Source organism: Branchiostoma lanceolatum, chromosome 17 (assembly GCF_035083965.1).
Source record: "Branchiostoma lanceolatum isolate klBraLanc5 chromosome 17, klBraLanc5.hap2, whole genome shotgun sequence".
In the NCBI taxonomy this organism is placed as follows: domain Eukaryota; kingdom Metazoa; phylum Chordata; class Leptocardii; order Amphioxiformes; family Branchiostomatidae; genus Branchiostoma; species Branchiostoma lanceolatum.
The window spans coordinates 16,872,536-16,900,535 of record NC_089738.1 but is presented as its reverse complement, the minus strand read 5'-3'; the positions used below and the strand labels follow the sequence as shown (position 1 = coordinate 16,900,535).

General features: G+C 42.2%; 1 protein-coding gene across 2 annotated transcripts; it reads left to right on the top strand.

Annotated features, from left to right (window-relative positions):
• Positions 1-2: 2 nt before the first annotated feature.
• On the top strand, positions 3-27,835 carry LOC136422848 (filamin-A-like). Of its 2 annotated transcripts, none has more exons than XM_066410755.1 (24): positions 3-281; positions 2,507-2,651; positions 3,836-3,921; positions 9,534-9,630; positions 12,260-12,444; positions 12,968-13,114; positions 13,319-13,396; positions 13,818-13,959; positions 15,566-15,708; positions 16,294-16,524; positions 17,154-17,333; positions 17,825-17,971; positions 18,298-18,381; positions 18,610-18,747; positions 18,940-19,119; positions 19,658-19,804; positions 20,327-20,452; positions 20,747-20,998; positions 21,401-21,583; positions 22,198-22,305; positions 22,847-23,011; positions 23,776-23,925; positions 24,678-24,848; positions 25,564-27,835. In XM_066410755.1, exons 2-24 carry the CDS (start codon positions 2,581-2,583, stop codon positions 26,229-26,231), a joined length of 3,879 nt encoding a protein of 1,292 aa, XP_066266852.1. In that variant the 5' UTR covers positions 3-281; positions 2,507-2,580; the 3' UTR covers positions 26,232-27,835. The 2 variants fall into 2 exon arrangements, with proteins under 2 accessions (XP_066266852.1, XP_066266851.1); XM_066410754.1 differs by having other exon boundaries at positions 5-281; positions 13,818-13,955; positions 15,562-15,708.
• Positions 27,836-28,000: the final 165 nt, after the last annotated feature.

Here is a 28,000-nt window from a genome sequence, read left to right as displayed (position 1 = left end):
TAACCCCACGTGTATGACGAGAGTAGATTATTCAGGTTTCTAAGTCGGTTGCTATAGGTTGCTGAGTCCGCCTTTTGTTCTATATAGCCGCGAAACTTGTTCTTCTGGCCGCACCCATGATCTCACCTTTGCTCGTCTGACGTGCAGGCAAATTACTTTTCATCCGCGCTATTCATGCAAACATCAATTACACTACCTTGCTGGAAGACTTCAAACTTCACCGCGGTTTCTTAGTGTCCCACCTGGATTTTCCCTCTGGTTGTGCCTTGTTACCAGTTAAGGTATGTGACAACATTGTGTTTACATCTAGATCAGTACAAAACTTTTGTTGTTCAATGATTTAGCTTGATTCGTGCCAAAATCTCGGCCACTCTCAAGTTTCCACCTCAATGACTTTGATGATTGTCGCCAGAGTAGACTTCTAATTTGCCTCGCCTGTTTTGGTGCTTTCGGTGGACGCTGTACTATCCCTTACCCCCTTTCCAAGTACGTTATGTAGGGCCTTATACATGTATGTTGTTTGGAATCATGCATCGATACAAAATAAAGTTTCACCGTGCACTTGACGATTATTGGCTTTCACGCCACTACTGCAATACTGTAAATGCAGAAATGTTCTCGGTGGTTTTATTGTTCGCGATTTTCGCGATGAACTATTTACCGCGAACTTAAAACCACAGCGAAAACCCGTTCAATTGTGTGACTGTATCGCTACTATTGTTTCAAACGCGAACTCAAAACCACCGCGAACACTCCATTTTCTCTCTACCGCGAAATTAAATCCCCGCGAACATTTCTGCATTTACAGTATATCGAGTTTTCTCATTTAGTACTTGTCTCTTTTCTGCTCTAGCGTTGACTGAAATAGACTGAATTGGTTGTTGTCATATTGACTGATTTTACATATCTTAAGGACTTTCGGAAAAGTAAAAAAAGATAACTTAATACACATGCAAAAGATCTTTAAAAACTGCTCATCTTTTAAGAGATTGAATAGCTTGTTGCTACCTTCATTGCCAAAGAATGATCCAATAATCCAATAATGTATATCTCAAGGAAGGTATGGCCACCCCGCATCGCTAAAATGCAAACAATGTCAAAAATGTCACATTCCTTAAAAGAGCTCTTCCGTTAAATTGCCCTCATTAGGTGAATGTTGTGACAAACGCGCAGCATTTAAATCTATTACTGCGCAGGTTCAAGGGGCACCGATACAGGTCACGACGCATGCCTCGTAGAGACCGCAGTAGAACAGACGTACACCAGAAGCGGATTCTAACAGTTCTCCCCTGATATCTATTGTATTTGACATTGTCTTGAAATCACCGCAATAGTGGAAAAAAATAGTTGTTAACTGAAGAAAAAGTAATTTCAAATCTTGACAAAAATACCCATCTCCCAGTCCATAAGTGCAAAGGAAATGATTAACTTAAGATATGCTCGAATAAGTACAAGATGTACATTTCACTAGTGCTTGGCATGCCTGTCCTTTCATTGTAAGTATTCTGCATCAGTAATTACCAAGGACAATTAACCACCATTCTTTAAAAAATCAGTCGTCCTTTTCGGTTGAATAAATACCCTACGGGTGTGTAATAAATGTCCGTGTTTTATCTGTTGATCTTTTCTGATTCGAAAGGCCTTTGCTGTGAATCTTTCCAGTGGTTATTTTCTTTACCATGAGTACCATAAAATGATATTTTGAGTTAGAAAATTTTACCCTTTTGGTCAGTGATTACGTCTAGTCATTGATGTGTAATGAAATTAACCTGTTTGTCAGGACAATTACATGACACTCAATCAGACTAAGGTCACACGGGACTAACGTCACAAAAGTCTTGTTGAATACCTTAGTATATACATGTATCATACTATTACACGGTTGCGGTGAAGCCTTGCATTCGCCATTCGTGGTCTCTTTGAAAGTAAAACAAAATTGTAAACATTCCGTGAATGAAAACAATTGGTCACATGTAAACATTACTAGCAGAAACGAACTCATTTTGGAAGGCAATACTTTCAATCTCTGAGCCGGTGCTCTCAACCTGTCATTTGCCTGCATTACAGTTCAGTTCAGATCCATGACCTCAGTGGTAGTAGGTGCGTCATGACAGCCAGCAGCAGTAATCCGTGCCCATCCTGTTCTGTCCTCGGCCTCTTTGATCAGTTGTGCTGTGCCCAGGCCAGTCCACGCCTTGATACTATCGAGCCAAGTCTTCTTTGACCTTCCCCCTTTCTTCCCTCCGGCAACAGTTCCTTGCAGAATGGCATTAAATTGAAGGAAATTACCCTGCTTGTTGAGACAGACACTGACCACCGAAAGAGGCGAAGGACGTACATTTTCGGTGACCACCTGGTCCAAAAAGTCTAAACCGGAAATGGAAGACGAAACGCGTCATAACGTGTAAACAAAACCACTGCAATGACGTAGGCGATTACATAAAGCGTCATCTACATCATGGTGTAATAATAATGATGCTAATGACGTCAAATTTACGCCGTACAGGTTATACGGACCTTCTTTTAAAAGCCACCCCTCCCTACCTCATTTCCAAGTGAGACAATCGGAAAGTTGAGACCATGCCGTCGAAGGTGAGAGTGGAATATGATGGCGGAGTCTATAGGAAAACTACAATACCTAAACATCAAAGGTAAGAAATGTTCAACATCTTCCCTGTTTATTGTTCTTTTGAAAAGAGATGTTGTAAATGAAATGGATATCTAAATGATTAAAATCACACATTATTCCTCGAAAGTGCAATCCCAGTATCATTTAATACAAATAACTTAACTTTTATCTATCATCATCATTTATCCTCTTACATTGGTGTATCATTAACGAACTTTGCACGCTATAGCTAGTACAATTTGTCACTCATTCTGTTCTTATGTTACCTAACGTTACATCCCTTAGAATATAGTTGTTTTTCCCCAAAAGCATTTGGAATATGTAGTGTTCCCCTTGCCACTCATTTGCACGTGTTGACAAAATATATCTGTAACACGTCCGCCACTGAAAGTAGAACAAGTTCATTGACCCAAGAAGCTCTGCCACAACTGACTATAAACACTTTTGTTACTACGCTTTGCTAACCCACCTTTTTACATACTTTATGTTTATAGTAGTAAAAAATAGTGGTGAAAATTGCTTTTTTGACTGTGTTTGAATAGGATTGTAGATCAAGGATCAACTGTATTATTTGATAAAATGTTTTTCAAGAACGCAGCAATGGGTCTAACGTACGTGTTGTTTAAAGTGTGCTAACTATTGTGTCAAGAAATGACTAACGATGAAGTAACAAAGGAAATATTATGGGCGTTGTCCAACTGGACATAAACGCCTTTTCCTGTCGTCACTTGGGGGAATTATCAAACCTATTCAATAAGTACTTCCTTATTTTGTTAAAATATCAGTTATGCATTCCAGTGGTAGGAAACAATTCACTCACAGATCCCGACATATTTCTTTTTCTTCTCTTTTTACGTCCAAACAAACTGGTGTTACTTATTTATAAAGTCGTCGCACACCTAAGCAGTGTTATAATCAGGTTTCCGTGAGAAGCATTGTGCGCGTGTTGTTACAAGCACCGCCCTCGGGCAAAATGGCGCCCGGATCCACCCCTTTCGAACACCCTATCCCGCCATGCCCCGCGCGGCGCACCTTTATGTTGGGACCGTATATGAATGGTTGCGCAGTCAGGTGTTAAACTGCGCTGGCGGAGCAACACGGAAACCATGAAAGAAATACGCCAGTAGAAGAAAAGCTCCAGTACTGCGGATTTGATTCTGATAACGAATTTATCAACTGAACGTCTACACTTTTATTTATACGTAGGTTGGTTTCGTCAAGGGCGGTCCCTTCGTACGAGGACATACGGTATATCGAGAGACTACCGCCCGGAGGAGACAATATGGCGTCTCGTGAGTATCCCGTAGTATCTTCTTTTGTGTACTATCTTGTCAGTGGTTGTATTTCCAAGCTCAGTCAAACTTCAGTTCAAACACAACACGTCTGACCATTATGCTGGATATCTTCGTAGATTCTTTCAAAGTTTTTTCTAGATGATCATTGATTTAGAAAATACGAAAATTCTGCTTCTGCAAAAGCCGATCAGACTCTGAATATAAAAGTGGTATCCTCTTCCTTGCTGTCACTAAACGGACTATTTCGCTTCAACTCAAAACAAGCAATTCGCATCCTTGCCCTTTCCAATAGTATTCTCACCCTTTATCTTAGACTTAGGATCAGGCACCATGAACGTATACATAGTAACACACCTGTAGACTAGAACCCCCTAAGGAAACGTGTGAACCAGTTTCTGTTTGATCTGCATGACTTCACGCAACCATTGACAGTTAACAACACAGTCTATACGACACATGAATGGTTTACGTTGTTATTGTGGAGTACCAATGCTCATTTTAGACCATATGGTTAGTGTGTGACTCAGACCTCTCTGTGCCACCGCCATGTTTAATGGATGGGTCGGAATGTCTTCGAGCGTGACCTTTCCTTCGGAGAGGTCAATCTTCAAGGTTGAACTTCCATCATCGTCACGTATCGCAAAGATATGATACCCCTTTTCTTTATATCTATCAGTCAACGAGTCCCTAGTGTATGGTGGGTATTATGCATGCATACACCAGGTGTCAAAAAGATAGATTTGAAAGTGATCTGGCTATGCAGGTACTAGCGAATGTCCAATTTATCTTTAGATTTCCATATCTATATACAGTTTGGAAGGGTTGTTGTTTTCTTTCACTTATCTTATGTTCATTTAAAAGGTTTCGAAAATGACTTCCCGTTCTGTAAGGCCGTTTCCTGTCCGTGAGAAAAAGCACGGGATGATGTGCAATGTTTTGAATGAATGGCTATGATTGTTGCAGAGTAGGCCGACTTACGGGACAGCAATGTGGTCGGACCGGTCATTTGATACAGACCTGAAGACCCCCCAGGTGTCGCTACTACTGCCTAATTAACGATAGGTGCGCTATGTCATTAGGCTTTTTATCTATATTAGTCACAAACTTCTAATGAACAAAGATTGTAGACGCTCAGGCTGACCTAACAATAGTGATTGGCCCACATCTTATGTTAGTTATACTCTTTTACGTACAGAAACGTCAAGATTACTTTTGATATTTGTCCCTACAGTTTTATAGAGAGGTACATTTCTATAGGACTTTCCTATCAGTAGCGGAGTGAAGCCCAAACTGCTCGAAATAATGCGGGAGTTCGTTTTGCCTTGTAGACCAACGTATTGTCTCTCGATCCATGAAATGGTTTTCATTATTCATAAGGCCTGTATTCGTTTATACCCATGTTTCCATCATACAGGTGGATAGGCAGGAAAAATGGGGCATCATAATTTAGTTGTAGTTGCAGTTGATACCGTACCTAATGTTATCTTTTCAACTGAAGGATACATAAGACATAGAGGTGATGGACTCTAGTAAGTAGCTACTATCAAACATTACCTCTGAAAATAAAAATTACAACTGACATAGACAATTACAATAACAATAGGTAACAGCATTTGGGTAGTCCAATACGAACAAGCAATATGATAAACACAGTCATACTAAGTTTTGAAACGTTTGCTAACTACAATCTAAGCCTGGGTCAAGACCAAAATTTCACTATTACATTGAGAAGACACAAAGGATGAACCTCTTAGAAGCAAATAAGTTCGAGCTTGACCAGAAAGACTGCTAAAATCAAGGATGGGGCCCAATAGGTTCTGTGGATTGCCAAGGAGGTTTAGTCTTTGCTGAATATAGATAGGGCAGTATGAAAGGTAATGATGTCTATTTGTCCTTTTTTCGTTTTATTTGCTGAATGACTTACAATAGTAAGCTTCTTAGACCAAATCTTGATGTCGACGACACCGATTCACCGTGGAAAAAGACCTCACCACCCCAGTAGAGCGAGATATTTTCATCAGGGGGTTAGAAACTTGTAGTAGAGAGGTCACATTTTTTGTCACTTGTTTTGAGTAAACGCATACGCGTGAAATAAACATCTTGTGAGTTGGCTTTGCTCCAAAGGCATGTGGAAGGATGTTATGGACTATGCATCATAAGCTCCATCTGTCCGTACATTAACGAATGTCTTACGTCAAAAGAAGATTAACCTGTACATACTACACTATACATGTAGTAAGATATCACATTCTTATATCACTGTAATTGTTTAGCTTGCAAGGGCATAAACGTGCAATGGGGGTCTCCATTCAGTCGATGTTATGGGGCTTGTGCTGCTCACGTTCCGTATCGGCGAAGGTCTACCTCTGAAGGCGTACCTCGTCCTAGCCTCCTTTTCAGGCCCCTCGGGCATTGCCTGCGTTTTGTTTTTTGAGGGAGTTGATTCGCGATTTTCAACTTAACGAGGCCAGGTTCCTTTGCTGGGGAGACCGTTTCTGGAAAGGAGCCTGGCCCCGTTAAGTTGAAAATCGCAAATAAGCTATAAAAAAGATAAGAAAAATAAACGCCGGCGCCGCGCCCGGGATACCTGCATAAGAGGCTACCTCGTCCTTTGTAGTCCGCTCTAGCTGAGTTTATTTGCGTGTTGACCCCTGAATTCTTGTCGTGGCAACACTGAAAGGCGTCTGCCTTCGGGCGTTTTCACATCGCTATTGTCGGAATGTCAACCACTTGGCAGTGGGGATGAGCCCGCACTGTCAACAAAGACCCACGGCTCCGCCATTTGGTACAAATATTCCATATTGTAAACAAAGCGAGGGATGTAAAGTTATCGTTGCCAATGTAACACTTGATCTGGTAGCGAAAGCTGTTATTAAGATACATTTGAAATGCCTCACAAACAAAGAAACGCATCTTATATATTCATTCTGATGCCAAAGTAATGATTAATGGCGTTCTTCCTTTTCGAGGATCGCCTGAAGCTTCTTGCATGTAAATGGACGTCTTGCTTTTGTTGTTCGAAATTCCTGTGTATTCGAGACCAAAAATACCTCTGTATGGATCACTCAAAATACCTGAGTACAATAGTCGACACTTAAAAGAGCAGTATCCATGTAATCTCTAGACTTTTGACTAACTTTACATCAGTTAAATTTTCATGGATCTATATAATTTCATTTTTAACCTTGCTTGTGTGAGACCAGGTTTAGATGAATGTCCCTGTCAATGTGGTGACCATGTCTTCAATGTCGGTGAAACACCTGCAAACATCTATAATTAATACCCAATAAAGGTGTCTAAATCATACGAATTTCACAGACGAATAGGTGCATAAAATACAAAATGGCACGTTAAAAGAAGAAGAAAACAGGGCCTGTGCAGTTGATAATGAAAATTGCACTCTTTCTGTTCCCGTAAATTGTCTGGCAGAAATGAAGGTTGTTCTTTGTGATGTCATCAAGGCCTTCAAACACAGGTAGTTATTAAACCAAAGGTTGTAGTGTTGATATGGTGAATACAGGGTCATTTGTGACCACAGGGTATTACATGTCCAGTTTGTCAATCATTTGAAGAACACCAGAAAAATATGCTTTGCTAATCCATCATCCGTAATCTTGTACCATAGTCCAGTGAATTAAGTGTTTGTGTCAACTGAAGTCTTGTAATACCTCGAGTGCATTGGGCATTTGCAGCGTATTGAGGTCCAAATGTTTGTTTGTTTATTTTGTTGTATTGCATACCCGGTAAATCGCCTCAAGGCGTAACGCACCAGGTTTGTGCTAAAGAGTACAAGCTGCATGTTTGGACAGATTTATTTGATCCTCTTACACCGGGGGAAGGATCCCTACTCTTTTTGACAGCTGCTGTGAGTTCTTTTACGTGCTCGAGATGTGGCTCTCTTCAAACACAGAACATCCATTTAATTTCTTATCCTAGGGACGTCCCTAACCAAAGCTATGTACTTATTTTCACCTGAGTGAAGTAAGAAATTCGTGTTAAGGGCCTTACATCTCATTCAATACTCCAGCGTATTTAGTGTTTGTGTCGACTGAAGTCTTGTAATACCTCGAGTGCAGTGGACATTTGCAGCGTACTGGGGTCTAAATATCTGAGATGTTTGCCTCTAGACCCTTTTAAACAGAATGCTTTTGCTTGTAAAAGAGATACAATGACACATATGTGTAGCGTTGATGCCAAATAAACATCATAAAGGATGTATTGTTGGTAAATCAACATTGGTGACCTGCAAAAGTTGCACTAGACTAACGTCACAATAGTCACAAATATTTATCCTCTGTCGTATGTTGTTAAAGGTCAAGGGTTGAGGACTGACAGCTCACTGCTCTTGTTGTTGACAGCTCTCTTTGTGTGTGTATGTTTTTCAGACATGGGTCATGCAAAGGCTTACTGACAATGCGAGAAATTTTCTCAATTTGTCCAGCTTTTGATAGCGTTGCATTAGTGATTCTGATCCAATCTAGGGATGACCTAAAAGTGTGTTTTTATAGTAATGTAAGATGTCTCTGATCCAGTTTTTTTCAGAAACAGGTCATGTGAGAGAAAGTGATAATGCAAAGAATTTAACAATCTTGTCCAGCTTTTGATTGATCCACTGATGACCTAAAAGGTATGTTTGTATAACAAAATGTCGGACAAGATCCACTGATTCCTGTTATAAAGGGTACATTTGATACCTTTCCCAAAGGAGGTTGCTTCGCGTGACACTGAAATCTAGTGCGAGATTTATTCACAAACTGTCTACATTCGTACCATTGTTTGCTAGATCGCCCCCGGGATTAGAGTAGTCTCTCCTGGGGTTTAGAATGATGGCATCAGTATGTAATGTTACATAACAATATAGTTCATAAAAACGTTTAGCGTACCCTGATATTTTCACATTTAACAGTCCAATAACCCATGATGACCACCCGTAATATACCTTTATCATTCTAAGGCATAGGCTGTTTTCTCATACGTTCAAGCTTATGTGGCCATAATTCTACTATATGTATATTGCGTAAAATCACTGGATCAATATTGTACACCATCATTACAAGCGGATTCACAGCTGCCTAATGTAGTATGTATTTTCCCTGTGTCCTGATATTATTGATTTTTTTAATGATAAAGTCATGTAGTCGTTTTATGAAAAGCACTTTACGGACTACGGACAGAAACTTGATAATAATTTTGTTTTACAACGGGCCAACTTGTTACACAAAGTTTCATTCGGTATTTTCATAATCATAGTTAATAGGCCTTCTGACCTGTTTCAAAGCTCAAGCTTTGAAGTGCAATATTGTTTTGAGAGGAACGTTAGTAAGTGATGGTTAACTTGGCTTTGTGATTAGTGACTCGTAATGATAAGGGTTCTAATCCTAGACTGAAATAGGTAAAAACTCGAGGTCCTAATAGGGATGGACTTTGAACTTTTGTTCACTTTTCATTTCATTTCACTAGTCAAAATAAGGCAGGGGAATCGTTACAATACACTGAATCTGTATCCTGTGCGTTTGCTTCTGTCCAATATCTTTACGAATAATAAGTTAGAACTGGAATGACATAAATTTTCGCTTAATGTTTTTACAACTGGAGTCTTGGTGTTCCAGTGTATAACGGCAGGCGCTGGGACGACAGGAACGGTGGAGACTGGATGACTGCAGGCGTCCCGGACACCAGGAGGATCGTCGAGCTGGATGACGATAGGTGAGAATCTTAGAACATTTTTTCTCCTGGGCTTTCATAGTACAAAGGTTACTCAAGCAACTGGGTCAGTACACTGACTCAGTCACTGATGGATGCTGTCTGAAAAGTCTGGCCGTTTACAAAACCTATCCAGTTAAGTTGCTTGAGTAACGTTTGTACTGAGTTTGTACATTTCATCGCCTGGGTGTCTAACCGTCATCAACGTTCCGGGTCATCTATTTGACATTCGCGGAACAATAAATGACATCCATATGACATGAAGGTTTGCGCCCAGGAGTTTTTACAATGTCTTGAAAACTTCATAGAGAACGTAAAGCGAAGCAGATATTGGTATGTGAACTTCATGGGAGACCTTACCACCCCTGAATGCGTGGTGTGGAAATATTACTAGATGCCACAACGTCGTGTTATAGCTTTTACTCGTTGTTGAAGCTGTCGTTTACAACAAGTGGCTATCCAGGACATTGAGTCACTCTCTGTATTCACTACATGAGCATCTTACTATTGTCATCAACTGCTAAATGTATTCTTTATCAGTCTTGCAGATCTGTCTTTCCTTCTACATGTATTTTTATATATGTATGTAATGCTCACAATTCTTTTTACCTACACCTTTTCTGTGTTGGGACAGTAATCGGCCTTGACATTTGTCCCCGATCTATGACAAGACGGTAAATAAAAAAATAAAAAAAGCCCTGTCCAAGAGGAGGGCAACAGAAATATTCCACAGTAGCAACTAGCCTAAGGGAAGAACTTTTCATGGAAACCATAAGTGTTAAATTATCGTGATGAACAGGGAAGTGATATAGTCTATATACGTACAGACCGACCATGGTCACAGCACTATGTAATATAGATTTAGATTTCAGGTGTTTCGAACAAACTCTCTTAAGACTGAGGAGGAAAAGGTCAACAGTGCCATATACGTTGGTAGCATGATATCAATAACACATTAAGGACCAGCTGCACAAAATGTCATTCTCATTACATTAAAATTGAATCATGTTGTGTTTTGATAACCCGTACTTTGCGATTTAATTCATGGTTGCATAAACGTTTTCTGCTCAATGAAATATCCAGCAACAATGCAAGACAGAATCCTTTGTTGAAAGGATCAAAACATTACCCTAAGTTGACTAACGCTGACCATATCAACTAATATTTACTCATTCGCCACTACATAAAATGGGTGCGGTTACATACATGTAAAAGGCAATTACACGTAAAAATGTTGTCAGGGCGTTTCCTCTTCTAGACGTACGCACACATATTTACTCACTCCATCGATTGCCATACACACAAGCTAATGTCTTGTCGTCCTCCTGTGGGAATACAGTCTGCTGTCTCACAGGGTATTCGTGCCAGCTAAACCGGAAGAAGAACCCCCACCGCCAAAGGAGCTGCAGACTGACCACAAAGATCCCATGCCCAATGAACCCCGTAACAGGTAGACTCGACAGACAGCGATAAAACAAAGCCTGATGTTGTGGTCCTGTAGATATATATGTGCGAATGCAATAGCAGAATTGAGCACAGCGCATAAAACACTGGCCAAATTGCACCACACTAGCATGAATAAATCTTTGACAGTCATGACTATGAATGGTGATGTTAGCACCTGTACACTTGCACTGCACACCAGTAGTCACTATAGGCACTAGACGCCTAGCAGCATGTAAGTACTGCATTTCAAACTAAACTAAATATCCATCCATTAGATGCACTTCCTCGCTGCTGCTAGTTATGCCCGATCACTGTCACAACTGTACAATTGTCAAAATCATCATCGTCACCCTGCAGCCCACTGCCCTGGGTCATGGGGATACTTCATCACCATGTGTATGCACATTGGTGTACTTTCACCACCGTGCACATCGTTTTTTTCATCACCGTACACATATGATGTACTTTCATCACCTTGCACATATGGTGTACTTACTCCCCTGTTCTATCCAAAAGAGGTGTGGCATACATGTACGTAGATTTCCGGCGGTAAGTCCTATCATTGATAATCACTTTTCCATCTAATACCTCTGCACTGTACACTTACATTAACATTCGACAATGTCAATGAATGATTATCATCCCTCAGCCTGTCAGTGAATATGACACAAATACAAAGCATATTACCTTATATGGTGTTTGCACCCAGGTGAATGTGACGTAAGTATTGTGCGCCATACTGTATGGTTACACCTGGAAGTCTCTGGGCAAATCTGAGACCTTGTCAAAGTCTCTTGAGATTTTCTTTAAAGCATCTTGAGATTTTTTCAAAACATCTTAAGATTTTTTCAAAGCATCTTGAGATTTTTTCAAAGCAACTTGAGAGTTTTTTCAAATCATCTTGAAGACCCCCACTGTAGGTCATAATGATCTGTTGTGTAACAAAGAATTTTTCGCAAAATATCAGATATATAGGTTTAAGCTGTATTTATTCAATGTGCTCTGCTCAGTCCAAGTAAGCTGTTCGTTGTTATATGTGTAATTACAGTCACACAACTGTACACGTGTAACTGTATAGTCTGACTCCTTCAGGTTCAACCAACAAGCATGACAGCTGTGATTTTACATGCAAACATGAAACACCCTATTGTACAAATATTCAGCTATACCACCATCTCATCTTCAGGCAATCCACGAGAAGCACTGACCGCCCTAGAGGCCCAGTCTATTCCTTCAGTACGCCAGCCTACCCGGCCAGCCATGACTCAGAGTCGGTGTACAGCCAGGCTAAGACACGTTACGTCCAGCCGGCAGCTTCAACTTTCGCTGCCAAGGATGACAGAAGCCTTGTTACATTCAATGGCCTCCCAAGTGAGTAGATTCCACATCCTTCAAGCTAGTTTTTAACATTATCTGTTCGATCAAGTTTACATATTTTAACAATTGATTAAGCTTACATATTTTAACAATTGTGGTGTTTTAGTAGATACGCATTTATCATGTATATGGTAGGCTAGGGGTCATTATGATATAGTTTTTAACAAATATCACATTACTGCATGATGAATGGCTGGTAATTGCCTGTCTCTTTTATATAATTGTGATGGTATTATTTAGCTAAACTAATGCAATACACGTTATGCCTAAACATAATTTGAAAGCACTAAGCCGATGTTTATGCTGAAATTTCTTTCACAAAAGTGCTAACTTTGACAATTATTTGTTTACAAGTCAAATGAAATGTTGATTAGTAATAACTACTAGCAACTCATCCTATATCTGTATCTGTATAGCCGGTATAACCGCCATTCGGCGTAAGACACCAGCTAAATGAGGCAGAAAACATCAGAGTGCATCAAACAAACCAATCATCTCTAACTGTTGTGTTTTCCAGCCACCATTCTGAAGGCGAAGGTGATGTACCCTAACCAGGCCTTCGCTAACGGGGAGGGGATCGGGAACGTGCCGGTGGGCAAGGAGACGCAGTTCTCTGTCGACACCACCAGAGCAGGGGATGCCGGGATAGACGTCGACATCCGGGGTAAGCGAGAAACCAAGGTCAAGGACAAGATGGTCGCTTAATTGCAATCTGCAACACGACCATTCGAATAATAATTCCTTGCATTTCATCATGCTTGCAACAATGAATATTCAGTAATGGATTAAGAGATAAAACTAATATATCAATAATTCACAAAATTAATCAAAAAGAAGAAGTCTGACGTTTTTATTTCTTTCGTTGCAGGCCCCAGCGGAAGAAATGTGCCATGTCAGGTGAACGGAGATGGCGTTTTCAGGTGCCGTTATACTCCAACAGAAGTGGGTAAGTTATTAGACCTTACTGCTTATTTCTATCTGGAAGAGGCTTTTAAACAAAGTAGTACTAGAAGTTAGATACAGTGTACATCATTTTAACCTCACTTGTTCTCCATGGTCGACTTAGTCCATTAATTTCTGGATGGTACAAAAGCTGCACAACTGCTGTCTCCATTTCTGCGGACGAGTTACTTTCATAATACAGAAGTATCAAATTTGAATCAGAAACCTATTTAGTAGGGTCATCCATTTGACATTGATTAGCTGAGAAATACCATGACCACGTGGCACCAGGTTTCCATTGTCAGTAAATGTTTTGTTTCTCATGTTTGCCCATCAGGTAAGCCTGCAGTTTACCAGTGAGCACACGAGAATTACCAGGATCACAAATTGTCTTTGAAAATTTTATTTCTCATTTTTCCCCATAGGAGCCCACCATGTCGGTGTGAAGTTTGCCAATGAGCACATCCACGGCAGCCCTTACCAGGCCAACGTGTACGACTCCGGGCACGTTAAGGTCAAGGCGCCAGAGGTCGTTCAACTCGAGGACGAGGCGACAGTACAGGGTATGTCTCAAACAATCTTTACTTGTGTGCTTATGTCACTTCATAGTTACAAGGGACGCTAGAATGTAGTAGTTACAAACCCAGTAATTTTACTTAAGTTTAATCATTGACTTCAAAGAAACTACAGGAAGGGAGAAAGAAAAAAAGAAACAAAGAAACAAACAGGATAGAAGGAAGGAGGGATGGAAGGAAGGAAGGAAGGAAAAAAGGAGGGAAGGAAGAAGAGATAGATAACGAAAAAGATGATCTGATGATGACTTGGACGATAGTACTGTTAAAAGCATGTACATCTATAGAGAACTGTATGAGACACACAACTCTATTCGCTACTCTATTACAGCAGCAATCCATGGAACATCCACGGGGACCAGAACATCCATGACGACCTGAAAGTTATTTGTAATGGCCTTCAGATGATGATGATGATAATGGTGTCTTATCTCCCGTTAACATTTGCTTCCCACAGTTAACGCTGAGGCAGCCGGAAGAGGCAGACTGGAGGCCGAAGTCCTCTCTTCAGGACACAGGGTGCCTTGTCAGGTCCTGGAGGAACCGAATAGCAAATTCCAGATTAAGTTCGTTCCCAAGGTCTGCGTGCCACACGACGTGAAGATCAAGTACAACGAGACGCTCCTGCCCGGTAAACAAGGCGTTCATGTGCGGTATCCTCACTCTGTTAGGGTCCGTAGAGCTAGAGGTCCTGTCACATGGCCGCGGCAGGAAAACCGATCAGCCAACGAGTATGCGAGCTCTAAATGACATCTTCGGCAATAATACGGCCGGTGTTCTCTCGATAATTGTGCGATTTTAAGAAATCGGTCGACGTTCGCAAGTCAATGAGCCCCGTTCAATTTGCATGTGAGAGGGTAATTTTTCAGGCAAAAATACGCAAGAGTCTGGGACGATGAAGACTTTCTGGCGATCAACAAATACGACTAAAGCTCGTCGACTCTGTTACAGGCCCATAACTTTCAAATGAGCTCTGTCTCTGATTGCACCTGTCCTTGCCAACGTAGCTTTCTTCCGGCCCATTTTGAGTACGCCTCATGGAAGGAGGACAGCGCAAAATGGCCGAAAGTAAGCCAGGTTGTCATGGTCAGATATAATGAGAGCTTTAAGGACCCCGGGAGAGTGAGGATGGTGTACGGTTGTTGGGGAACTTTCCTCGGTGATGTGATGTGATGTGTGGTGCCCCATCCCACCCCCAACAACACATACCCAGTATCGTGGACCTTGTCAGTCGCCTTGTGTGTCTTAACCACAAACCTTTTCATTCCTTTATTTCTGTTAACAGTGTCGTGGACCTAATTTCCCGTCCTTTGTTTTCATCAACATTTCTTTCTTTTTCCCTGAGTGTTGTCTTGATCAAATCATTTCAGAAATTCCTGAGCACAGCACAAATGAAGGAGATCATACCTGCAATTGCGCAAAGCACATGGCTTTGGCTGTAACTGCCAGCGCAAAAGCACAGTTTCTTCTCAGTTCTACATTCCCTATAGTTTCGTGCTCGCTCATAGATGTCTAGATCTACACCGTAACTTTGGAGATAGCGCGTTCTTACAAGGCTGTGCCCATAACAGACCGTTGTTTGCTTTATCGACCATAGGGAGCCCGTACCGAGTGAAGGTGTCTAACCTGCAGAACGTGTTTGCCTCCGGTGAGGGGCTCGGGCGCGTGCCCGTGGACAGGCCTGCCAGTTTTATCGTGGACGCCACCAGGGCTGGGGACCCCAACCTCGGCGTCACAGCCAAAGGTATGTCAACTTGCATTTTCCTTTACAATATCAGTCACTCCCTCAGTTTGTCAACAGTTGTTGTTTTTTTACCTGAAGAAGATGTTGACCTCACTTTTGCAGTTCTGGCTACACTGCAATGTTTGTTTTTTTTAATCAGCCCTACAGCATTCATCATCATCATGCCCTACACCATTGGCAGCTGATTAATAGTAAATGACAGGAAAGCTTGATATATAATGATAACATTACAAACCGACTGTTGTAGAATGCACGATCCCACATTTATTGGTGACTGTGACTTGATTGTTTTGCTTACTAAAGTTTTGATATATACACTTTGAAGAAATATCTGTATCTGCATCTGTATAGTCAATACAACAACCCTCCGGTGTAACACACTAGCTTCACAGGCACGCGGCGCGACAGCAGCTGGTTATATTACACTGAACGACCTGTCACATCTAATCTTTGCACGTTAAGCTGCAAGCGTCGTTTAAATCTATCTAGTGAGGGTACAACAGAAGTAGAAGTATATAACGTTGCAGGTGCAGGAGAAAGCATGATGATATCCCTAGATCACTAAGGTCCATTTTCTATCCCCAGTGCTCAGTCCAAGCTATCTCGACGTGCCTTGTAACGTGAATACGAACGGCTCGGGTCTTTACAACTGTGAGTACCTGCCGCGGGAGGTCGGCGACTACAGCATCAACGTCAACTACGGCACGTCAGCCATCAACGGCAGCCCCTTCACCAGTCACGCCTACCACACACACGCAGTCAAGGTGCACAACGTACCCGACTCTGTCATGGTGGACAGGGAGGTCAACTTTACTGGTGAGCTTTTCTTTGATTTTAGACATTCAGCCTGTAGAGATGTCGATTGATTGTCAAAAAGGTCAATAAGGGCATCTTGACAGGGAAGTCAACTTTTAATACCGGTGAGCCTTTCTTTGATTTTAGACATTTAGCCTTTAAATATGTCGATTGATTGATTGATTGTATTGACAAGTCAATAAGGCCATCTTTAATCCTTTGAACTGCAGTTGTACATATTATTGACGATGTCCATCATCATCATCACGATGTTATGTGTTGTTCAGTTGCCTGCAGAGCGACTGAGCAATGTCTAACGTGCAGTTCCATAGATAGTGATGAACCAAATGCGTATCTAGCTTTTGAGATCACAAATTACCAATAAATGTATATAGCCATCGCCGCCATCTTAGTGGTGGGGTGGGCATATCCAATATGGCGAGCTGTCATTCGGAACGCGAAGGCAATGGAAGCCACCTTGAAGGCCGAGGAGGCTCAATTGCGTAATAATCACCTCGATGTAAACGCCCTATAGGTTTGCCTCGCCATTGTCGCATCATCGCCAATGCTGTGAGTCGTGCAATTTCGCGTATAAATGAACGATTTTACAGACCATTTCCATAGAAAAATCATTTGACCTTGGTTCACAGTGAACGCCCAAGCAGCCGGGGCTGGTGACGTCGAACCGGAAGTGACGTGCATGGGGCACCGCGTCCACACGAACATGATGGAAAACCCCCGCGGAAGCCGCAACTACAACGTCTCCTTCGTGCCCAAGATGTGCAAGACGCATGACGTCAACGTCAAGTTTAACGGATACGTCGTCCCTGGTTAGTTTCTTCAAGACAATATCTAAAGCGTATCTTGTCAAAGCCGTCTCTAATTTAGATATTCATAATAAAGCTACGAATGTGTTGATCCCTTCCCCTATCATCATTATCTGCAATATCGAATCATATACATATGCATAATGTAAAGGAATTCCTAACAAGGCATTTCAATTTGCTTGTGATATAGGTACACTGAAAATGAATGTATGGCTATCAAGTCTCCAAAATATCATTTAGCCATAATTGTCAATCTAATATCATATCAACATTATTTGGAACAAATCAATTTATTCCTGGTAACTCCAGTTTCTTGTTTAGTCACTAAGGAAAGACAGCCGACGCCGTTTCCAAATTTCATCCAGTTGCTTGACTCTTGAGTAGCTGTTACCTTGCGTACCTTATTATCTGGATGTCTCACCTTCATCAACGAATTGATTGATTGATTGATTGATTTATTGATTGATTGATTGAATCTTTACTGATCACTACAGGGAGCCCCTACCGTGTAAAAGTCACGGACGTGTCCCAAGTGTCCGTCTCGGGCCACGGGCTGAACTACGTACCGGTGGGGAAGACCGCAGTCTTCAGCGTGGACGCCACTCACGCCGGTGAACCTGACAGTCGTCTGCACGTCACAGGTAACCATAGCAACGTCGTATTCCATAATCTTACCGTCTGCAGAATTTGTCCCGCATCATTCATTGATTACATCAATGAGGTCTATTTTAACCTCCTTGATTACATTCTTGATGTATTTGATTCAATGCCTGCTTCATCAATAGCTAAGTCAGCACCAAGGCTGGATACCATCCTCATCAGTTCATTTACGGCTGGCTCTCCTTCTCATTCCCATTTGAGGGAGCAAGTATGGAAGAGATTATAGACTAAAAAAGATCATACCCAGACTAATAAGCTATTGAATAGACCCGATACATGTATATTCATATTTTCTATTTGTTTGCAGCCTTAGGACCAGACCTACGTGAGGTTCCTGTCAATGTCTCTGGATCTGGCGCCTATACCTGTGAATATATTCCCAACTTAGTGGGTAAGTGTCAAAGCTAAATGAAGCAACCTTACAGTTTCTTAATGTACTGTATAAATGATATTGGCGTGCTGAAAATGAAACTTTCAGAACTTGAACGGGTTGTTTTTCGCATGTAATGGATTTTCTATTTCCGCGAATAGTTTCATCATGTTGGTATGTCAAAACTGACTCTTTTTACACAACCGAGTCTTTTTATTCACTGGATTATTTACTGTTTGTGTCACCTAGGCAACCACACTATTTCCGTGACGTATGGAGCGGAGCAGGTGAGGGGCAGCCCGTTCACTGCGCGTGCGTACGACCTGACCAGGGTAAACGTCAGCGACATCGGGATAGGAGAAGTCGGCAAACCCATGGGCTTCCAGAGTAGGTCAAACTTTTCAAGGTCATCATATTTCATGACGTTAAGTGTCTAAAAAAATCTTAGTTTTTTCTGGAGAATATTTTCAATAAAAGTAGAGAAATTTGTTAACCATTGCTTTTAGAAACATTCTCTTATATCATCTGTGACGTGTTTATTTGACACTTGGCTTGCCTCCGATTCGCCATTTTCTTCAGTAAACGCAAGTGATGCCGGGAAGGGCACCCTCCGGTCAGAGGTCAGCTGCCAAGGTCGGCAGATCTACAGCGACATGAAGGAGTCACCACGTGACAGTGGCAGGTATGACGTCAACTTCACGCCCAAGGTCCCCGAACGCCATGACGTCATGGTCTACTTCAACAATGAAATTGTTCCAGGTGAGACAATTGGTTATAAATCTTCAAATTTTCTCAGATGAAAAAGACGTTCTTAAGATTTACATCAAAGTTTTGGTTGATTTGTTGTTTTCTCGATGCAATTAAATATATCCATGATATCAGTTCATCAGAGTATTGTACCAGTAAATGTTACATTCCTAGGGGTCTCCAAATACGACTTTTGTTGTCTGGTTCTGTCTTTAACATGACGTGTTTCATTCTACCTTCCATGGCTTTGGAAGCTAGCCTGATGACAGCACCGAGTTATAAGTATGGTGTTGAAGGATCATTGCTCTATTCTTCATGACAAGCCCTGACAGTTAACATGTACTAACATAATTCCACCAGGGTAAATAATTCCGCCACCCTGAAAAGATACGTCCAAACAGATCTCCGACCCAAAGTCCCCCAGGATAAAGCACTCCTGCTGTTAGAGATCTCTTAAATCCACTGTTTTTCAAGGTGGCGTTTTTATGTAACCCGGCGGATTAATGTAAATGAAGGTTATAATGAATTTTGTTGCCTTATCTTCTTCAAGGTTGCCCACTGCTTGCGGACGTGAGGCCGGAGCGGTCGCCCATCGCGAGCGGGAACGGACTACGGGAGGGGCTGGAGGGACGAGCCTGCGACTTCACGGTGGACACTGCCGGCTGCAAAAAGGAGAAGATCGATGTCCAAGTCTTTGGTAAGTAACTGTATAGGATATTTGCAGTCACGTGACTATGACGTAATTCACCGTCCGCCATGTCGGAGTGATGTCATTATGCAATAACTGCTACAAATGTTAAATGTCATGTGCAAATGCCTTATAAGGTGTTTTTTGGAAAGTAGGGAAGTAACAGTAACTGGCAGTGGCTCGAACCTGTTGATAACTTTATTCAATACAAAAATTATTCAAGCAACTGGATATGCTCAGTGAACGGTCGGACATTTCAAACAGCACCAGCTGTCTTTCGTCAGTGAATGCTGTCTGAAATGTCTCACCAATTGCAAAACTTATCCAGTTGCTTGAGTCCCTTTTGTATTGAATATCTCATTACTTTTATGTAGTTTGTATGTCTTATGTTTGTATGTTTTATGTCCACGAAGATAAGCTGCTTACAAATATAGTGTGTAAGCTAATGGACTTCATAAAGTAGTCAAAGAATCACCTGGATGTCTAACCTTCATCGACGTGTTCCTAACTTTGTTAATCTCCCAATTGTAGGCCCGAACGCCGAGTGTAACAACGTGAGTGTGGTTCAGCACGCGGACAGGGTGGAGTGTTCCTACGTGCCGAAGGAGTCAGGTGTGCACGTGGTGGACATCACTCACGGTGGGAAGGAAATACCAGGTAAATCTCTCACTCTTTCTCTCTTTTCCCTCTCTTGAAACACAATTTAGCGGAAAATATACGAGACCTCCAATTTTCATGATATCCATGTACACTTGACAAAATTAAACCCGTGTACGTATAATCTTAGAATGAGTATTCCATATGCAAATTATGGAGCTTAGCCCCTTCCAGCCAGTGAACATCAACCATAACTGCTTGATTGTGATTGGTGGAATGGTCAGCATCCTAGCAGCCAATTGCCGCCTTCGACTTCAGCAAGTTTCTCACTTCTAACCTCTTTATGCGAATTAGGGAGTCCCTTCCAACCAGTGATCGTCAACCCTCACCGCGTGTCTGTGATTGGTGGAATGGACAGCATCCTTGCAGCCAATGGGCGCCTCCCCCTGGTTGTGAGCGAGCGGTGCACGATCCCTCTTACAGCCAGTCAGGCGGGTCCGGGCAGGATGACGTCACGAGTCAGGAGCGCATCACGTGAACTCCCCGTGGACGTCGACGTAAAGCCTGACGGGAAACATTACGTCAGCTTTGTACCAGAAGAAGAAGGTGTGCTACTTCATTCATAAAATCACATTCATTCATTCATATCCATGCATTCGTCCACTGGTTCGTTCAATCATTTCATTAGTTCCTTCGTCTGTTTATTCCGGAAATATTCGTATGATAACGCTTGAACTATGACGATGACCAAACGAGCGCAGTGCATGTGTCCAGATATCAATGGGCTAGTAAGCTGACAGAAGTCAGAACAACAGATAAGCTCTGGAATTGAATTGAATTGAACGGCAATCGATGAATCGATACATGCACATCTCTTTATTTTCATTAGTTAGTCCCTTCCATTCGGAAACTGTTGTGTAATACTTTTATTCAAGAACTGTCTGTCCTTAATAGACAAAAAAGTCACAAATTGAACTTCTTCTAAAGTATTTTGAAATTTATTTCCAGGTGAGCACAACATAGACATCAAGTGGAACGACCACCACATCAATAGGTCGCCCCTGATCGGTGACGCTGACCAGTACGCAGTAGACGCGAGGCGAGTGGAGCTGAGCGGGAGCGGGCTGGGACCGGAGGTCAAGGGCAGCGTTCCTCAGGAGTTCATCATCGACGGCAGCAGGGCGGGGCGAGGTAGGCGTGCTATTGGGTGTTTGCAGTCATGTGACTGTGACGTTATTTAGCGTCCGCCATGTTTGTTTATTTGTTTGCTTGTCTGGGCCCGGAGATGACGGGCAGCGTTCCACAGGAGTTCATCATTTATGGCAGCAGGGCGGGGCGAGGTACAAAATACTATTGGTTGTTTGAAGTCATGTAGCTACAAACTTCTACTAGAAATGCTCTTATAGCTGATCACCCTCTGTTTTTCCACTGTACATTAGCCAGACAAAAAGGCCTATGCTTAACCTCAGTTGAGGATGACAACTTTGTCGCCCTTATTACATTGAGCACATAGAACCCAATACTATGAAATATTTACGAGTTATCTTCTGTGGTATTTCCATCTTGAATTGTTTGCAAACATGATATTTTTCAAAGCATTAAAACAAACAAATTCTCAATTCACCTCAACATGCTACAAAGGAAGATGACCCCCGCCGCCATGTGCCTGCGAAGCTAGCTGGTGTGTTACGCCGAATGGCGGCTAAACCGGCCATATAGATACAGATACTGATGGCAATGCCCAAAGCAAAAACAAAAAACTAAATTTCCATCCCTTGATAAGTGTTCGCTTTGTCTACTCACAGGGTCTCCTCACGTCACCATGAACGGTCCACAGCCAGTAGATGTTGCCTTGGAACCCATTCTCGGCAAGAAGAACGTCTACAAGGCCAAGTACGAGGCAACAGAGCCAGGTAAGTCCTTCCTTCCAAGTTTCTGGACACAGACTGGTTTACGCGGATGCGAGCGATTGTATTGGACAACGACTCACGCCATTCTCCGTGTTTAGCTTGGTAACCAGCCCGATTTTAGCTGCCATCTCTCATTTGTCGTCTCCACAAATTTGTGGCGAAGGTAAAAAAAGACTCGGCTGCTAAAATTGGGTTGGATATCAGGCTAGCGTTTTTCCCTCATCAACAATTGGCAAGTTATCACTAAAAGATGTCTGCTTGATGTGCTCTGATTCAAAGTGTTGTAGTTTGATTACAAGAAAAAGTAAGTGGGATATGGTGTCCACATAGAATATTGACATCAGAACTGTGATGTGACTTCACAAACAATCAATTCTTAATAAACACATATACAAACACTCGAAATCCTTGGAAGTTTCAGGTTTCCCCTATGTGTTTTTCTTTACTGTTTGCAACAAAATATACCTTTTTATGTGCAAAGAATGATAAACCTGATAGTATGATTATGGATAAACTTGAAGCACCTTTCTATGTCGATTTCCAGGAGAGTACCAGATGAACTGCCTGTGGTCTCATAAGGAGGTTCCGGGCTCGCCTTACGACATCCAGGTGTATGACAGCAGGCGTGTGACGTACGCGGGACCTGACGCAGGCAACCTGGGCAGGACCGTCAAGGGCATCATCGACCCGCGCAGGGCGGGAAAACAAGGTGAGGGCACCATATCGTCCTACTCGTAATGCTCGTAGGGCCCGATTCCGTCTTATTACCAAGCAGAGGTTAGGCTTACCGTCTTCTTGAAAGTGATACGACGATGATGGTTAAACATCCAAGTAATAAGATAATACTATACGTAATATAATACAGATAGAATATAAGAATAAGATGCACAATTTACACAATCAACTCCTAGCGATTCCCTTCGGTACTGCAGTAGTCTGTATACAAACGCTGGCAAACTGTGACCTCTGATAGTGCTCCAAAACAGAACATTATCATCCACATATATCGGGCGCTGGTACATTTGGTCCGATACAATGAGACTCTAGAAAGCGAACATCAGATGAACGACTAGTAATAGATTCAAATATCCTAACTCTGATATCAAACGACTTGTTGCTTTCGTTACCTAGGTAACATGAAGGTTCGGTGCTCCGGCCCTTCTAAGCGCGCTGACGTCAGCCTGGCGGAGAACGGTGACGGCTAATATCTAATGACGTGTTATTTTTGTTTGTTGTTACCAAGGTAACATGAAGGTTCGTTGCTCCGGCCCGTCTAAGCGCGCTGACGTCAGCCTGGCGGAGAATGGTGACGGCTAATATCTGATGACTAGCCTGTATTTACACAAGCTCTCGGCCGTAGGTTACTGACCCCCAGCCCAAGAGGGGGATCGCGGTTACAGGACCGGCTGGCCACTAGGAGCGCGATTCGTCAGGCTATATGATGACGTGTTGCTTTTGTTTGTTGTTGCCTAGGTAACATGAAGGTTCGGTGCTCCGGCCCGTCGAAGCGCGCTGACGTCAGCCTGGCGGAGAACGGTGACGGAACCATCGGGGTTGAGGTCCTGCCGCACGAGGCCGGCCCGCACAACCTCGAGATCCGCTGCAACGACGAGTCTATCGCAGGTAGGTCATGCACCACTATGTCATGCACTATGCCATGCACTACGTATCACATACACAGGTAATACAGGCCCGCACAATCTGGAGATCCGCTGCAGGTGCATTTGCAATCGCGTGAGGCAAGGTCGTGAATAAGGCGTGATATGGCGCAATGTGGCGATGGAGGCATCACGAAAGTCATCAAGAGAAATGGCCTAAAAAGTAGATTCTCCTAGATCATCTTCGTGTACATGCCTATTTCTACCTCTGTATTCTATCTGTCGAACCGACAGGAGAATCCATCATGTTTGGAGATCACTAGGCTTTTAATACGACCTGTCTTAGAATCCTTGTCTGTCTCAGTGTGCAGTTTGAATGGTTGCGTACCATCTTGTGCAAACACCCTAAAATGTAGATGGCTAAACCAAAGGATCCTATATGTACATAGGTCAATTTCTCCATAAATCATTCGAAAAGCGAGACAGAATTACCCATACATGACTATATATTGTAACAAATACACTGGTTTCGAAAATATTTTGTACTTAAAATTGTAGGATAGATTAGCCTTGTAGAACAGAGTGTTGATTTCATGCCATACATTGTACCATGTACGATTGTTGAGCAATAAAGTTCACTTCACTTCACTTCTATATCCTATAGTAATCTTTACCATTGTATTGCATTCACCACCATTTTTCATTCAATATCGTAATGATATGTAAAGATGTTTCCACGCTAAGGTTGTAATGATAATGTGACTGTTTCTTTTCCAGGTTCTCCCTTCACCATTGACATCGAGGACCAGCCCGACGCCAGTAAGGTGCGCGTGTTCGGGCCGGGGCTGCAGAGCGGACAGCTGGACGGCTTCAAGGGGAACTTCCTGGTGGACGGGAGCGAGGCCGGACCCGGGGAGCTCAAAATCCGCGTCTACGGACCTTCCAGAGGTAAGCTGGAGCACAAGCTGTTGGTGAATATCTACCTGCTAAGTGCCTTTGACTATGCTACCTTTATAAGTCCTGTGCGTTTCACGATGTGATCTTTCAACCACTTAAGGGTCTTCCACGGGGTCTGAGATTGGCAAAATCCTAGTTTAAAGGTTGTTCTCACACATAAATCCGAGTGTACGGAACCTCCAGAGGTAAGCTGGGGTACACGTTGTTCTCAACAAAATAAATGCATATGGTATCTTTTGAAAAAATATCTAAACGTTTACACACAACAAAAGAGCTTGCTACCCTGGGGAGCTTTCGAGACGGACTCTGTGTCTTTAGCAAGCCGTTAAAGTCAGCTATTGAGTATATGGTAGCATTCGTTTAATTATCCTTTCAGAATCTCCTTCTATATAGATTCGGCTAGCTAATGAAGTTACAAGTTTTCATTTTCCTTTCATTTTTTTTGACCAGGAAATGTACTTAGGTCATTTTGACCTGTTTTTCAGGCAGTCCTGAGTCTAGCAAAACAATAACGATAACTTTCGCACATTCCACGTACCTACAACGACAATATCATGACATATATAAGCCTAGGATCAGAAATCACAATGATGTCGACTAACGAGTATCACTGAAAGGGCGATATACAAGCTTCGCATGACCTTTATCTCCGTGACTTGAATAATGATATTCATTGCTTATTCATTAAGAATTGATTATTTTTCAGACTCCTTTAGGTTGGAATCCAAAGTCCTGAACGAAGAGGACCGGAAAGTCGCCATGTCGTTCATTCCGAAGGAGGAGGGGCGGTACGAGATCGCCGTCAACTGGTCGGGCGAACACGTCCCCGGCAGCCCGTTCCCTGTCATCGTACACGGCCGCCAGGACATGATGGACGCCCAGCAGGACATGGTCAACTCCGCCCCAGTCATGGCCGCCGAACCCCCTCCCTTACCAGCCCTACCGCCTCCGCGGGACTACGAGTACCTTCCGCCGGGAGCGCGCGACTTCGACGATCCGATCTACCGGCCCCCAGCGCCGCCCATCCGCCGAGAATCCACCTACGAGCCCCGTAGGCCCGTAGTCCAAAACGGGTACTACATCGATCCCTACAACAGATACCCGGCTGACTACCAGCGTCCCGCCTACTCCAACCCCGTCTACGATCGCTACTACGACCCGTACGATAAGTTTCCGCCGAGGGACTACCTCGAGCCGCGTAAGGACCAGTACTACTACCATCCCCGGTACGAGGGCTACGAGCCGCCCAGTCGGTACTACCCGCTAAACACCAGGTCCGATCTAGACGACATCGACAAACGGTCGGACTTTTACATCCCCACAGACGCCCGTGAGGGCAGGAAGGCCAGAAAACTGCCAGCGATAACATACTAGAAACTGTAGAGCATTTTGTAACAGTTTTGAGATGATTATATGTATATCACATAACCAAGAAAATAGTATGTCATCACTGGGAATTCAGTGTCCTCCTTGACTGATTTTGATAACCTTAAAGATGTCTTGATAAAACCTTTCTTAGCTTTTCTCTGCGTGTTATCTTTGTTTAGACTAAAAGGACAAAAGATACGACTGTTCTTATCTTAAAATTCTTTTCGACGAACCAAATACACAATTATCAAGCAGAGACTTCTCATTATAGGTGATTAATAAATCAAATCCTTAAACTCTGCGTGGAAGATATATGTTCCTGTAATCCAGAAACATATCTTAAAGTCACATATGGTATCGTTGGTTCCAGATTTCTGTGCCTTCCTCCTCAAACTAAACCGATACGAACCTATTAATAATGACCGTAAGAACACGATGAACAGCAAATGGTTATTCCGATGATGTTGATATCCAGATCAATAGTCAAACCTGCCCAAGAAGACCACTCAGGGGACCGATAGAATCCGGTCTATGTGTACTGGCGGTTAATATGGACTATGGTTCTTAAGGCTTGTGTCGATGGGAAAGAGGATCCAAGGGACCACCAAAAAGTGGTCACATTGGCCAGGTGGTCCTCATGCAGAGGTGGTCACTTGTGAAGGTTTGAGTGTATATCAATGGACATTTGGTCCTTATGTAGAGGTGGTCATTAGTCCAAGTTTGACTGTATATCAATGACAAGGTGGTCCTTATGCAGAGGTGGTCACTTGTACAGGTTTGACTGTATATCAATGACCAGGCGGTCCTTATGTAGAGGTGGTCCCTTGTACGTGTACAGGTTTATATCAATGGCCAGGTGGTTCTTATGTAGATTTGCTCACTCGTAATACAGTATTGTCCACGGATTAAGAATCCTACTAATTTAAACCTCAACAAATAATCTCATGTTCGTACACACTTTAAAAAAACAACTGTATTGCCTCTCTTAGAGAGGCAGAATATAAGTTATACTTTTAAGTTGTATGTATTGTTTTTGTTTCTGTTATATCCCTTGAATGTGTTCGTATATTTGCCATAATATCATATCAGTATATGTGAATATATATTTTTTCTCACTTGTATTTCTAACTGAATGTGTATGAGGTCATATGGCACGCACTGACTGTGCTTCTATGCTACTTATAGTGTCTTCTTTTAGGAAAGTATGAACTATCAATGTAGTACATTTTATCTTTTGATATACATATATGTTAATTTTATATACAGCACTATAAATGTCTTATATTTAGTCGAGTGCCTTATCTGTTTTAGCTTCACAATTGTATTGACCTTTGTTTAAATCCATATATATATATATATAACGTTATATATGTTATAAAATTGGTAATCCTGAACCAAGATTCATACAAACCTTTAATGATAATTGTTTTTTCAAAATAAGTTTGATAAGTTAAATATTCATTATTTTATACCATTACCTTAGATATTGTATAATAACATGAAGCAAGCTGTTCTTACCTTGGGTCCTTTCTGGGCATAGAGAAGGCTATCACAAAGTTGTCCTCCTATGAAAAGCTTTTTTTTGGTTGAAGTTGAAGCTTTCTAGACTTTGTATCCAGAACCAGCCGATTCCTACCTGGCCGAAGAAACTCTACTCTACTCTACTCTACTGTATCTACTTTCCCTTAGGAAAGATAGCAAAAGCGTGGATGACGACTGTGCTGTTATGATTAAAAAATAAATGTTTTGTATTTCATAAATTGACCACTGATTGT

What these genes read in the sequence shown, in the direction of transcription:
- LOC136422848 (XM_066410755.1), top strand. Translation starts at nt 2,581, where the DNA reads ATGCCGTCGAAGGTGAGAGTGGAATATGATGGCGGAGTCTATAGGAAA. An exon ending in TAACGGATACGTCGTCCCTG is followed by an intron (nt 17,334 to 17,824) that starts GTTAGTTTCTTC and finishes TGATCACTACAG; the next exon opens with GGAGCCCCTACCGTGTAAAA. An exon ending in CTTTGTACCAGAAGAAGAAG is followed by an intron (nt 20,999 to 21,400) that starts GTGTGCTACTTC and finishes ATTTATTTCCAG; the next exon opens with GTGAGCACAACATAGACATC.